This window comes from Pantherophis guttatus, chromosome 5 (assembly GCF_059756535.1).
Source record: "Pantherophis guttatus breed Tessera chromosome 5, ASM5975653v1, whole genome shotgun sequence".
Lineage (NCBI taxonomy): Eukaryota > Metazoa > Chordata > Lepidosauria > Squamata > Colubridae > Pantherophis > Pantherophis guttatus.
This window is the reverse complement of record NC_142067.1, coordinates 80,497,304-80,512,855: the sequence shown is the minus strand read 5'-3', so window position 1 is coordinate 80,512,855 and position 15,552 is coordinate 80,497,304. Positions and strand designations below refer to the sequence as shown.

The 15,552-nt window shown below is 35.6% G+C and overlaps 1 protein-coding gene across 28 annotated transcripts in view; it reads right to left on the bottom strand.

The window, feature by feature from the left end:
- The window catches only part of PHKA2 (phosphorylase kinase regulatory subunit alpha 2), a 238,320-nt gene that overhangs the window by 163,704 nt on the left and 59,064 nt on the right, over positions 1-15,552 (bottom strand). For all 28 annotated transcript variants that reach the window (XM_034434190.3, XM_034434258.3, XM_034434276.3 and 25 more), the window contains 4 exons: positions 7,890-8,058; positions 4,124-4,206; positions 3,235-3,315; positions 1,451-1,549 (listed from right to left, as the gene is read on the bottom strand). In XM_034434190.3, coding sequence (XP_034290081.1) covers positions 1,451-1,549; positions 3,235-3,315; positions 4,124-4,206; positions 7,890-8,058 — 432 coding nt within the window. The remainder of the gene's footprint in view (positions 1-1,450; positions 1,550-3,234; positions 3,316-4,123; positions 4,207-7,889; positions 8,059-15,552) is intronic.

The following is a 15,552-nucleotide window of genomic DNA, read 5'->3' as shown; positions in this document are numbered from 1 at the left end:
CAATCCCCTGGTAGTTCCCAGGGTTTTTGAAAGATGTGGTACAATGGTTTTGCTATGACATCTGCCAGTTCCTTTAGAACTTTGGAATGTAATCCGCCAGGTCCCAGTGATTTATATTCATCAAGATCATTCATCAAGAAAATAGGTGTTGTCAGCCTCTATGATGCTTGCTTGCTATCAGCTGCCATAGTAATGGGGGTGGGGAAGTATAGGTATTTGGGTGGGGAAGCAAGCTGGTGCAGATGTCTCGTGATGTAACCAAAAAGGGAGGAAAAGGGATGCTTTCATCACCTTCTGCGCAGCTGAATGGACTTGTTGATAGCCAGTCAAGGTCAAGCGTTCTGGCATACTAGATGGATGGGGCCATCTGAAGATGCACCTCACATGACACCATGGGGGGCTGAGGATTGGACATTAAGCTAGGATCCTTGGGAGGAGGGATTTGGGAATACTTTCAATATGTAATTTTCGCGCCTTTAGCCTCAGATCTTGCTTTTCTTTCATTGCTATCAGTTCATACTCAGTAAAAGTACCTTCATGGAGTTGGGTTTTTTTCTTTCTTGAGTTTTGAACGGAGGCACACCCGACAGGTGTTCTCTTACCATTTTCTTGCTTATTTTAATTTTTATTTCTAGTCTGTCTTTTACAGTTATGTTTTGGGTAGGTTGGGTTATAGTTTCTTTTTGTGTGAAGACTGATGCAAAGAATGTGTTAAGCAGCTCTGCTTTCTCTCTACTGCCTGTTATTTCCTTGCCATCTCCTCTCTTTAGTGGATCGACTGTTTCCTTGAATTTTTTCTTGTTATTTATATGTTGGAAGAAACTTTTTTGTTATCTTTGACTTTTGTTGCAAATCTTTGTTCATTTTCAGCCTTTACTTTTCAGCTTTTATCTTTGCAGATTTGGGCTATCTGCTGATATTCTGCCTTAGTTATGTGTCCCTCTTTCCATTTTTTGCACTTATTCTTTTTGCCTTTCAGTTTATCAGAGAGATCTTTGTGCAACCATGCTGATTTCTTCTTGGATTTCTTGTTTTTCTTTTTCAGTGGTATTGTGCTGGACTGGGCTTTTATGATCATATTTTTCAGAGTTTCCCAAGCTTCTTGAGTTGTTTTCCCCTTTAGGATTTTCATCCAAGGAACTTTTCCCAAGCTCTCTCTGAGTTTGTTAAAATCAGCTCTTTTAAAAGAGAAACTGGCAATAGATCTGGGAGACAGATTATGTAAAAATGATTATAATTAATCCTTCAAGTCACTTACTGCTGCTTTCAAGTATGGAAGGTGAATTAGAGAATATAAACATTTCAGAATTCATAAAAGGAAATTCATATTTCTCTCCTCAAACACCCCCTCCCCCCATCCCTTGACTTCACATATATTGTTTGGTTAAGAGCTTTAAAAGGACTTTGTTACAGCTTCTTGGATATCCCAATGAAAAAGACTCATATTTACCTGACAATGTTCAACTTCATCTGGGAGCACATGAATAACTGACTTATGTCCTCCTCCAGCTCCAAACAGGTCCAGCTCATCAATTGCTTCCAAAGCAGCCTTCAGAAAAACATTTGTCAATTCTTATTACTAGTAAAGGAGATTTAACTCATATGCCTGTATCCCTGAGCCTGCTTGGTGTAGTGGTTAAGGCAATAGGCTAGAAACTGGGAGACCTGTGAGTTCTAGTCCCACCTTAGGTACGAAGCTAGATAGCCTTGGGTCACTCCCTCTCTCTCAGCTCTAGAAAAGAAGCAATGAACATAGTACATAAAATAATAGAATTGAAAGGGACTTCGGAAGTCTTTCAGTCCAACCCTCTGCTTGAGCAGGAACCCCTATATCATTTCAGACAAATGATTGTCCGGTATCTTTTTGAAAGCCTTTAGTGATGCAAAACAAAGCATTTCTGAATGGCAAAGCATTTCTGAAGAACCTTACCAAGAAAACTTTAGAGACTGGTCCAGGCAGTTGTCAGGACTCCCGACTGACTCAACGGTACCCCTCCCTCTAAAAAGAGTATCTTTATATAAATTTATGTAAAGGTAATTTCAATTTGGATGAATTTCTCCCATGTAAGTGAGCATACAGATATTAAATAGTTTATGCACAAACTATTAAAAATAATTAAGTATTAAGGGAGTGTTAAGTATTCCAAAAGAAGTATTTTGCAACAAGCAGGCATGAGTTTAAAGCATTTATTTTCAAATCAGTTGCACAAATCTTGCAATCAACTCAGCGGTATTAACACACACAAAAAGACTTCATCCACAGTCCTATGCACCATGAAACCAGTTTTTAATGCTTTGTCATATTATGTGTTTTCCAATACTTAATTTTAAGTATAGATTTTTAAGTATTAATTTTAAAAACCAAATTTTCACAAAATTTGGTAGTACAGTGGTTTAAAGCACCCTGTTATTAACACAGCTGCCTGCAATTACTGCAGATTCAAATCTTACCAGGCTCAAGGTTGACTCAGCCTTCCATCCTTTCTAAGGTAGGTTAAATGAGGACCCAGTTTGTGGGGGCAATAAGCTGACTTTGTATAAATATACAAAAGTATGAAGGCTATTGCTTAACGCATTGTAAGCCGCCCTGAGTCTCCGGAGAAGGGCAGCATATAAATCAAATTTAAAAACAACAACAACAACAAAAAAAAAACAAGTAGATCTAGAAATGATCTTGTTTTCTTCAAGGTGACTCAATTTAGTATCTTTATACCGTCCCTGGTTGATATGTATTAACACAACTGCCATATAGTGAAAATAGCAGCTTTAATAAAAACAAGCCAGTTTATATTGAGCTATATTAGCATGAGATCATCATTAAATTGTGTCTGATCAAAAATATGAATTACAATCCCTTCGGTCAGTTGCAAAAGGATCTATGGTTAGTAATACTTCTATACATCTTAGAACTTTGATCCTGCAGCTAAAGATGGGTAAAATCTAGTTTGTTGATTTCCCTATCCCCAAAACTTCAGTTGGTCCTTATCCACTGGCTTGTTTGCACATATTTTTCTTTCACAGTCAGAAAATTTATCAAGATCCTTATCAAATCAGTAATAAATATATCAGTTACTACAGTACTTTTTGATTTCAAGTTTAGAAATAAACATGTGAATACTCAGAAATAAGCTTTGTTAAATTAAGTCTATAGGTATAAGTCTCTAAATTTCAATCAACTTACAAGTGGCTATAATTATTTCTGATCTATTTATGAAAAAGCAGAAACATTCCTACTTTTGCCATTCCAACAGAGCTTGCATTCAACTCAGGAATGCCCTGATTTGTCTTGTCACCACGTTCCCACATGCCATAATCCTGAAACAAAATAAGAAAAAAATGAGCAATGACATTTTAAAAACAAAGATCCAAAAATATGCAGAAACTATTAGATTATTGTAACCAATATGGAGCTGCCAACCAAGTCAATCAAATTGAAAATTGTCACTTTATAGGCTCTAGTTCAAAATTATGAACATGAGTGTTTGCATGAGGAGCAGATGAGAAATATTTCTCCTCAAAGACGTTGGTTCCCCACATTCCATAACCCTTAGGATAAATGCTCTGAGAAAACAAGAAAAAGGAAGAAGGAAAGGAAAGGGAAAAGAAAAATGAAAAGGAAAGGAAAAAAACAGATGGAAGCAGAATCAGGGCTTGGTTATAAACATTCTCAGATTATCTCTTTTCAACCAGGCTCTTCACAATGAACATGGGGAGAGTCAAGAGCTTATTTAGGGAGGGTATAAAGATTGGTTTAACTAGGCTGACTATATGGATTTCATTTGGAATTCTTTGATTGTTGCCTTTTGGTCTGAGAAAAAAATTAACATTTAAAGCCCTTCCTATATGCAAGATTGCATAGTTACATATTTACCCCTTGTATTCCAGAATTGGAACAAGATTTGTGGCATTCTACTTTTCTGTAATTTGAACAGGAGGACCCAAAGCATGTTCCTTTCTATTTTCCTAGAGCTGGGCTAAAGAGATATCTTGAGTAAAGAAGCTAAGAACTCTCCAACTTTAGGGATTAAACAGGATAAGGAGATAGCTATCATTATTAAGTTTCTGACAGGGAGATTTCAAATTATACAAACTCTGGATTTGGAATGCCCATGAAAATACTTACAGCAACTTTATAGGCAGCCTCGATATAAAATACAAGATTCTGTATAAAGGCCACTTCATCAAGTGTGAAAATAATACGCAATCCTGATTAAGAAAGAACCATTATTAAGACATTTAACATAAATCACATATAATAAAATGAACTATTCATGTTTTTACTCCATTCAGTAGTTTATTATTCTTATAGGAAATTTCTCACATAAACAAATTTTAAAAGAAGCATGGGCATATAGGTGGTTTCCTTAAAATACAATCCTTTGCAAAACAATCTGTTTACAATTCATATTTAAACCCAATTAAAATATTTCAGAAAACAACACGTAATAGATGACCTTCTTAAGGGTGAGGAAGACTAAGAATTTTAGAAAGCTACTAGAGCAGTGGTTCCCAAACTTTTTCAGTCTGCCGCCCCCTTGATACTACAAACTCATCCTCAGTGCCCCGCACCCAGGGGTGGGTTCTACTTATCTTTACTACTGGTTTGCAGCAGGGCCGCGCACACTCTTTGCTCGTGCATGCATGCGCTCTTCTGCACATGTGCAGAAGCGTTTTGATGATGTCGGGGTCGGTGGGCGGGGCCTCCTGCTGGTTTTACTACCGGTTCTATAGAACCGGTGAGAACCGGGGCAACCCACCACTGCCCCCACCCCCTATAAATAGCATTGTTCGGAATAGCGATTTGCACGACCCACTAAGGAAGATAGTAACAGTAAAATACTGTTTTACTGCAATAAAACAGGCCTGTAGGCTGCTCCAATACAAATCTATCCCAGTAACAAAAATAGCTAACACTCTTAGTTAACACTAAAGAAATCCCCTGAATCAACCAATCTAGAGCAGTGATTCTCAGCTGGGGGTTCCTTTTGAATTTGCTGGCCACCAGTGAGTGGGAGAAAGCAATTTCACAGAGAAGGGAATGGAGAGGGTTGTGGGATGAATTCACACCCATTCCCAGACCAGATCAACCTGCAGCCCTCAATGGGGTTCAATAGTGATAGAATAAAAATGGATATGGGAAAATACATCTCAAATATGAAGAAAAGAGAAATAAATGGGGTAAGATTGAGAATGAAAAATAATAGAGTTAAAATTAAAGAAAAAAGGCTGAAGGGGAGATATAAGAACAGGAAAAAGAAGAAGGTAAAGAAATGGGAGAAAGGGAGGAAAACATCAAGAAAGAGAACTGTGGAGAGACTAAGAGAAAATGGTTAAGAGTCAGTGAAAACGTTAATTTGTTAATAAAGAGAAGGATGCTAGTTGTAGAAATTATATGTGAAAATGCTGTTCAATGAAAAATAGAACAATGTAATGTGAAAGAAAGAATGATATTGGAAGAAGTACTAAAAGGAGAGAATAAATTATAATATAAGAATTAATTGAATAAGATGGAATATGGAAATTAAATGTAAAACTGAATGAAATTGAAATGCAAAAATGATTCAAATGATATACTTGCAAGAAGTAAAATAAAAATATATTGTTAAAAGTAAAAAGTCTAAGGATTGGAAGATTGTTTGAGTAAAGATTTAAAAGAAAAAAATGGAATAAGATAAAATATACTGCTAATAATTAAAAAGATGAGGGGAAATTTTGAGAAATATACTTGATAAATGAAAGAAAGACCGGGGTTGCCTGAACTCCATAGTGGAAAATATAAAATTGAAACTGAATACAGCAGTAAAGAGGGATGAAGGAAGGAGAAGAGAGATGGAAGAAGGAAGGAGAGAGGAGGAAGGAAGAGAAGGGAGGAAGGAAGGGAAGGGAAATTAGAGTAGGAGTGAGAGTAAGAGAGGGAGGAAGAGAGGAGGAGAAAGAGAAAGGAAGGGGAAGTAGGGAGGAGAAGAAGAGGGGGGAAGAGAAAGTAAGAAGGAAAGAAAAGAGAGAGGTGGTAGGTTTGAGGAGAAAGATTGCTGTACAATAAAAAAGATGAAATGGAAGAAAGGCAACCCCAAACAAATATAAAGATATTAAGATAAAGAATGAATTGTTAAACTTTAAAGAATAAAAGAGAACAAATAGCAATAAATAGCAATAATTAGAAACATACATACAAACATACAATGTATTTTCTTTGAACAGAGTATTTGGCCGGTTCACAAATTTAAACAGTGTTTAGTCATTTCAATTAAATTTACAATTTCTATATTTCCTTTTTGCCATATTTATTCCTCATCTATTTTTTAAAAAAACCAATATTACCCTTCATCCTCATCTCTAATCTTAATCAAATTCAATTTTTTCCTTCTATTCTATATTATACCCCTTCTCATTGTCATCTATTTTTATATCCATCCTCACATTGGTTAATTATGTAACATTACAGTTGTTTAATACAAATTCAACATTTTAATATAAATCAATTAGTTATATAACTATCTTTTTTGTATATTAATCAATATGAACATGAATATTCTAATTATTTCCATGCAATCCAATTTCTTACAAATCAATTAATTATATTTACCAATAATAATAAACCAAATAATTTCCCCCATGTATTCCTCCAAACCACAACTTAACCATTTCTTGCTTTCACACAATATACAATTAATAGTATCTCAATTATTACAATTCCCTAGTTAAATAGAGCTTTCCCCTTATGTTACTCATTTTCACATCTTAAACTCTCTCAATAACCCAAATAGTTTTGCCCATATAATCCTCCAAATCACAACTTAATCGTTTCTACTTTCATCACAATATATAATTTAAAATATTTCAATCTTTACAATTTCCCTAATTAAATTTAAAAATGTTCTAGCTGTTATCCAAGCTACAACTTAATCCTTTTTACTTTCACCACCATATACCATTAAAGGTATTTCAATTGTTACAGTTTATACTTATTCATTTCTAAAAAAAAGAAAAAAAGAAAAACTTATCATTGTCTAGATTTCAAAAATACGAAGACAAATATTCCAATTATTTCATTTTTACAATCATGATTTCCCATTTATTTCTTACTACTATTCATATTTCAATTCTAAATATGTATAACATCTTTCTCTTTCATTTCTTTTTCTCCCTTCCCATTTTTGCCTTTTTCTTTCTCCTTTTTTTCTTTTGTGTTTTAAAATCTTGAACTCTCCTCTTTTGCCCTAAATTTCCCATTGTTTGCACCTACGTTTTTTGGTGAGGAAAAAGAAGAAAAAGAAATCTGCCTCTGCCTAATTTTCCAAAGTTGCAGCAAACAGCAAACAGCCTGCTTTACTTTCAGTTTCGTTTTCAGCTTGATTAGCACAAGGAGAGAAAAAAATATGCTCCAGCAATTTAGCTCTTTGCAGCAAGCAGCAGAGCCCTGCGCAAAACAGCTGAGGGCAAATCAGCTGAGAGTCGGGAGGCCAATCTAATCAACGGGCTAATTAGCCTATGCTGAAGTTGAAAGGAGTTGTTTTTTCTTGCTGTTTGCTTGCAAGGAGGTAACTGCTGCGAGGCACAGGCCAAAGGGTGGGGGCCACCCTCCTTGCCACTTAGCGCCCCCTGCCGCCCCCTTTTGCCTCTAGCGCCCCCCCTGCCGCCCCCCCTTGCCTCTTACTGCCCCCCTAAGGCATCCCACCGCCCCCCAGGGGGTGATACTGCCCCCTTTGGGAATCACTGTACTAGAGGCATGAATGCCAATTTATCCACTCCTGCTTATTGAGTATTGCAAAACAATTAATAAATCAAATATTGAAGTTCATTAAAAAATTTTTACAGCTAGCTGATTTGACAATACTGAACTTTTCTTAGAAGATTCCAAAGGTCACTATTATTATGACATAGCTTACCTGATGCTGTCATCTGAGCCAGGAAGAGAAGGTAAAGGGAAGTTGCATCTACTTGTAGATGTCCCCACTTGTCATCTGCAACTACTGTTCCACAAGTGGCCGTGTTGTATTTGGCATGCAGGCAATCCTTGGTACTCTGAGTTTGCTTGAACTTTTCAACTTTATCTACCTAAGGAAATCAGGCAACATTCCAAAATCAGTTTTTGAAGCACAAACTTTCATAATTATGATTTTGTCTCAGGACCCACATTTTGGCATAGTTTAATTTCAGGAGCTTTGATCAACAAAACTTTAATAAAATATTGTGCATGCATGTGTGCACATCTTTGAATCAGTTCTGACTTTTAGCAACTTCCTGGATTAGTCCTTGCAGGGTTTTTGGCTAAATATCAGAAATGGTTTGCCACTGCCTTCCTTCTAGGGTTGAGAGAAAGTAACTTGCTCAAAGATAGATAAGTTTAATAAATAACTAAATAAAGTCACCAACTGGCTTTATGCTTAAGGCAAGACTAGAATTTATGATCTCCCCATTTCTAGCCTGGTACCTAACCACTACACCAAACTGACTTTTTCTCATTCTTATTCAAAATATTTATCAAAACCCAAATTTAATTGAGCAGATTACTTTTGAATGGAATCATTCAGTCTAGTGTGGCAGCATATTACTGCAACAGTAATACCTTGGATTAAAAAAAAACAGATGAAAGCTTAACTTTCAGTCACTCTGTAATCAGATATATTTTACATCACATTGGGATAACTAGCAAAAATATAAAATTTGGAATTAGCAGAATTGGGTAGTATTCTTTTTGTTTATAAAAAGTTTTTTATTTTATAGACAAACAAACATACAATACATAATCAATCATTCAGTGTCTCATCTGAGTACATATTTTGTGCCTTCTTATTCCTCCGATATTTATCATAACTTAATATCATTTCATTTATTATAGGATTTCTCCCACATTTCTTGCTTTTCTATTAATACATTTATCTATCTTCTTTCTCCTCTTTCTTCTTCACTCATTTTATTACAACATTATCCTATATATATATATATATATATATATATATATATATATATATATATATATATATATATATATATATATATATATATATATATATTCTCTAACCAATGATAAAATTGCCCCCATATCTTAAAATATTCTGATTCCTCTGTTTCTTTGTCAAAGTCAATCTATTCATTTCTGCACAATCCAATATTTTCTTAATTACTTCTCCCTCTGTAGGGATTTCCTCTGCTTTCCATCTTTGCGCAAATACATTTTTATGTTAATTCTCGCTTTCTTTCCTTGCCATATACATTTCCTCATTATTTTGTTAAGGTGTTCAAAATATGTCTTTTCCACTTTTATTGGTATTGTCTGAAATAGAAACAATAGTCTTGGTAATATATTCATCTTGATTATCGCTATCTTTCCCATTAATAATAATTGTAGATTTTTCCATTTCTCCAAATCTTCCTCAATTTGTCTTTTTAATTTGTAATAGTTATCTTCTTGTATCATTACACATCTTGAAATTAATTGTATTCCTAAGTATTTAACTTTCTTCACAATTTGAATTTCTAGCTTCTCCGTTAATTCTTTTTTCTGTTTTTCTGTAATATTTTTCACCAATATTTTTGTTTTTTCTTTCTTTATTTTTAGTCCTGCCACTTCTCCATACTCTTCTATTTGTTCTAATAGTTTAGAGCCCGTTATTTGAGGTTCCTCCAAAATAAACACTAAATCATCTGCAAATGCTTGTAACTTATATTCTTCTTTTTTAATTTTCATTCCTTTTACTTCTTCATTTCGTCTTATTCTATTTAATAATAGAATAATTATTAAATATTCTATTTAATAATTTAATACTATTTAATACATTTCGTCTTATTCTATTTAATACTTCTAGTGTTAACACAAATAACAATGGAAATAACGGACATCCTTGCCTTGTTCCTTTCACTATGTTGACTTTTTCTATCATCTCTCCATTCATCATTATCTTCGCCGATTGTTTGTTGTAAATTGTTTTTATCATATTTATAAATCTCTCCCCAAAATCCATAATTGATTTATCATAAATTACCAATTCACATTATCAAATGCTTTCTGTGCAACTAGAAATATCATCGCTATTTGTTTTTCTGAATGTACTTTATAGTATTCCAAGGTATTCAAGATTCTCCTCATATTATCTCTAATTTGTCTTTTGGGTAAAAAACTATTTTGGTCCATAAAATAAATTCATTTAACAACCTTTTTAATCTATTCGCCATTATTGAGGCAAAAATCTTATAACCTATGTTCAACAATGAAATCGGTCTATAGTTTTTAACTTGTTGCAAGTCTGTATCTTCTTTAGGTATAAGTGTAACATACGCCTCCATCCATGAGTTTGGAATCTTTGCTTTCACTAGAAGCTCATTAAATAATTCCAGCATTACATTGCTTAACACATCTTGTAGCGATTTATATAGTTCTGCTGATAATCCATCTGGGCCCGGTGTTTTCCCATTTTTTTGTTTTGTTTTGTTTTGTTTTTAAATAATCTTTATTTACATTTATCATTAAAAAAGAAGACAACACACCAGATAAATGACAAATAGAACAACAAAACAAATAACATACATGCCTATAAGTAGTACCTTAATAACTTAATATTCGGTACAATACATCTATATTACATTCCGGGGGAGACAGAACAACCTAATTTACATTTATAAATCAATTAGGTCTATCCGACCTCACTTTACTTGTATAGTATAAGTTTTTCAATAATTTTTTCCCCATTTTTTTGTTTTTTTTATCACTTCTGTTAATTCCATCATAGTTATTCTTTCTTGTAGTGCTTCCTTATATTGGTCACGTATTTTAGGCAAGTTAGATTTTTCTAAGAATTGTTTTATCTTCCCATCAGGTATCATCTCTTGGTTATATAGTCTCTCATAGTAGTTTTGAATTATTATTTTTTTCTTCATTTCTATAACATGTAATTCCTTTTTCATCTTGTAGCTGGTTGATTAATTTTCTCTCTTTTTCTTTTTTCATTTTATATGCCAACCTTACATGCCACCTCTGGCTTATTTGCATTTTCAAAAAAGTTCTGTTTAGCTGTTCTTAGTTTGAACATGCCAAAAATTCTTGTTCAATTAAATTCATTTCGGGACTTCCGATGGTGACGTCTCGCGGAGTGGATGAGGGTGCTTTTGACAGCTCCTGAAAACCCAGCTAATTCCTGATTTAGAGCCCCTTCAAGGGCAATTCCAGGCTCGGAGGGTTTGGAATATTAAAGGGGAAGGCTTTGATTCTCGGGCGAGACGCTAGCGCCCTGGAGAAAGAAAGCCGGACCCCTTAAATCCTGCAGGGAAAAATCTGCCTTTAAAGCAGATCAGGAGTGATGGCGGCCGCCTTAGTGAGGAAGCAAAGAGTGGTATCAGCGACAGTGATCGTTTAAAAGTGAAGAAAGAAAGAAAAAGTAACACTTAAGAAAAGATTATGAGAAAGAGAGACGCAGGGAGCAGAGAAAGCAGCGATCGAGAGGGAGTGCGCTTAAAAGGAGGTGATTGAATGAAGACAGCAAAGACGGCGGAAGCAGTGAAAGTAGAAGCAACAAAGAAGATACAAAGTAACAACCAGAATTATTGCGAAGGAAATGCGACGGAAGACAGAAAAAGAATAAATTAATACGGTGATTTTTGGAACTAAGATTAGAACTGAGAACTTTCCTCTCTTTAACTGATAAAATTGGTGTAGATGGACAGAGAATATTGGGAAGAAAACTGTGGACAGAAAATTAAAAATAGACAATCAAATTCTGTGGATTTATAAATACCAGGAAAGACAGTGGAATGTAAATTGGTGTAAGACTGAGAAGTGGGACAGATCAGATGGTGAAGTGAAGAGTGGCAAGGGTGAGAACAATAAAATGGACAAGCTGATGCAATAAGGTGTGGAAGAACTGGAAGAAGGCAGTCTTAAAAAAAAGGAAAGAATTTTAAAGAGAGAAATTTGCTGTAAAAGATTGAATTTTGGTTTGAGTATTATTTTTGAAATTGTAACTGGATTATTTTTGAAATTGTAATTGTAACCGGAGAAGGGGGGCCTTTTGTTTTGCTGAAAAGGCTTTATTGTTATATAGAAGATTAAGAGTTGAAGGGGAATATATATATAGGAGGGAAAAAGGGATTGTTTAAAACAGGGTAAAATCTCTAAATAGAAAATAGCATTAGAAAACTAATTAAAAATTTAAGGATTAAAGGGTTTAAGGATATAATAATAATAATAATAATAATAATAATAATAATAATAATAATAATAATAATAATAATAATAATTTTATTTCTATACCGCCCTTCTCCCGAAGGACTCAGGGCGGTGTACAGCCTGTTTAAAAACACAAACAAAACAACAATATAAAATTTAAAATAATTAAATAAAGTGGGTCAGATTTAAAACCCCAATAAATTTAAATATCCCAATTTAAAAACTATTGTGTTGCTAGTCCGGCCTGGCGGAATAATAGGGTCTTCAGTGCGCAGCGAAACGCCCGGAGGTCGGAGATCTTACGAATTTCCGGGGGCAGTTCGTTCCACAGGGCTGGGGCTCCCACAGAGAAGGCCCTCCCCCTGGGCGCCGCCAGTCGACATAACTTGGTTGACGGCACCCTGAGGAGACCCTCTCTGTGGGAACGGACTGGTCGGTGGGAGGCTATTGGTGGCAGAAGACGGTCTCGGAGGTACCCGGGTCCTATGCCATGGAGTGCTTTAAAGGTGGTAACTAACACCTTGAATCGCACCCGGAAGACCACTGGGAGCCAGTGCAGCTCGCACAGGAGGGGTGTCACATGGGCACAACGAGTTGCGCCCATAACCACCCGCGCGGCCGCATTCTGGACCAGTTGGAGCCTCCGAGTGCTCTTCAAGGGGAGCCCCATGTAGAGAGCATTACAATAGTCCAACCAGGAAGTAACAAGGGCATGAGTGACCGTGCGTAGGGCGTCCCGATCCAGAAAGGGCTGCAACTGGTGAATCAGGCGAACCTGATAAAAGGCCCCCCTGGCCACGGCCGTCATATGCTCTTCTAAAGACAGCCGTGCATCCAGAAGGACACCCAGATTGCGAGCCCTCTCTGTGGGGGGCAGAGATTCACCCCCAATAGTTAGCGATGGCACCTGCTGACTATATCGGGGCGCCGGAAGCCACAGCCACTCGGTCTTGGAGGGGTTGAGTCTGAGCAAGTTCTTCCCCATCCAGACCCGCACGGCCTCCAGGCAGCGAGACATCACATCAAGGGCATCGTTGGGGTGGTCTGGGGTGGAGATGTACAGCTGAGTATCATCAGCATACAGATGGCACTTCACCCCAAAACCACGGATGATCTCACCCAGCGGCTTCACATAAATATTGAACAGGAGGGGCGAGAGGACTGACCCTTGCGGCACCCCCCATGTGAGACGCCTCGAGGTCGACCTCTGTCCCCCTGCCAACACAAACTGCGAGCGGTCGGAGAGGAAGGAGGAGAACCACCGCAAAACGGTGCCCCCTATTCCTAACCCCCTCAACCGCTGATAATAATAATAATAATAACAAATAGATAACAATCATAAGTGAGAGGTCTTAAGATTAGTTAAATTGAATTGTAATAGGTTAGAGTGATCTCTAAATTTTTTTAAAATGAAATTGTGAAGGAACCTGACAAAAAATTTAACAATGTCAACAACAACAATAACAAAAACTGGAAAAAATACTGTATCAACCCCAACCTTGATGCCTTCCCCCACAACCCAGTGTTCGATTGAAAGTATGCTGGGAAAGGAAAAAGATAAGATGGAACCAACAATGAGTACTATGCAGACCATGCTACAAACAATTCAAGAGACTTTAATGAAATCTCAAGAAAAGATGGCAGATCACCAAGAGGAAGCTAGAAGGTTCCATAAAGAAATTAAAAATGAAATAGGACAATTAAAGGAAGATTTAAAGAGTATGAAGGAGAAGATGGAGAATATACAACAAACAATAGTAGAGAATGAGCAGAAAGTCAAAAAAATAGAATCTAAAGTAGACTTATTGGATCTGAAACTAGAAATGGCAGAACAGGATGCTCGACAAGCAAATAAAGAACTGGACAATTCTATCGCATTTTTAGAAATGGAGAAAACTTCCTTCTTTTTGCGTTTTCAGAATGTGGTGGAAGAGAAAGAAGAAGATTTGGAAGGGAAGATGAGTGAAATAAAAGCAGAATTAATACAAAGAGATAAAGAGGAGGTAATAGAGTTGATAGACGAAATATTCCGAGTACATAATAACTATATTAGAAGACATCAATTGGCACGAGAAGTACACATTAGATTCAGTAAAAAAAAACAATGAGAGATGAAATATATAAAAAATCCAGAGAGGAAACAGTATCTTATAAAGGGAAAGAGATTATTATATTAAAGCAAATCCCACAGAGAATACAAGACCAAAGAAAACAATATCATTAGCTGACATCCCAATTAATACAACACAAAGTGATGTTCCGATGGATTATGCCGGAAGGAATCCTTATTACGTGGCAAGGTAAAAAATTCAAAATTGACTCAGTAGAAAAAGCACAGGAGTTTTACAAAAATTATTTGGAAGACGAACAAGAAAGTAAGGACGAATCAGAAAGTAAAAGTCAAGAAGAGGAACAACAAGAAGAAATAGAAAGAAAGAACCAAAGAAAGCCCAAGAAAAAGAACGAGAAGAAAGAGAAGGAGCAAGAGGAAGAGTTAAGAGAGAGACAAGAAATACAAAAATCAAGTACAGCAAGGGATGGAAGAAGCAATATCATTATTCTCCGTGAACATTAATGGTTTAAATATACAGAAGAAAAGAACACAAACATTCTCAAAATTAAAGAAGTTAGACATAGATGTTATCTGTTTACAAGAAATTCACATAAAAAAAGGCTTTCAAAAATTATTGGAAAATAAGAAATTAGGGAAATTATATGTGTCTCTATCTCAACAAAAAAAAAGGGGGAATAACAGTGTACATAAAAGAAAGAATAAAATCAGAACTAAAGTATGCGGATGATGAAGGCAGAATTTTGATGGTCAAATTAGATACTGAATCCAAACAATTTTTATTAGTTGTGATATATGCTCCAAATTCAAATCAGCAAGAATATTATAAAAAATTATATAATAAAATAGTAGAACAGGAGATAGAAAACATTTGCATAAGAGGAGACTATAATGCTATAGTGGATAGTAAAAAAGACTACCATAGTGAGAAGAAAACCAAAAAAGAAAAAAGAAAAAAATATTACCAAGAGTTTTTCAATATGACACAAGAATTAGGTTTAAGATACCTGGAGAGAAATTAATAAAAAAGAGAGGCAATACACTTATCATTCACATCCACATCAGCCTTGGTCCAGGATCGATATGGCCTGGATGTCAACACAATTGCAGTTGGAAATTGGAAAAATAGATATTGGAATAAACGAATGGGCAGACCATAACCCTATAATAATTCATTGGAAGGGACAAAAATATATATAAAAGGTGGACTCTAAATCAATATGTATGTAAGGAGAAAGAATATAAATTACGAATGGAAAAAGAAATAGAGATCTTTCTGAGCATAAATAAAAAAGAAGATACCTCGCCTCAAAATCTC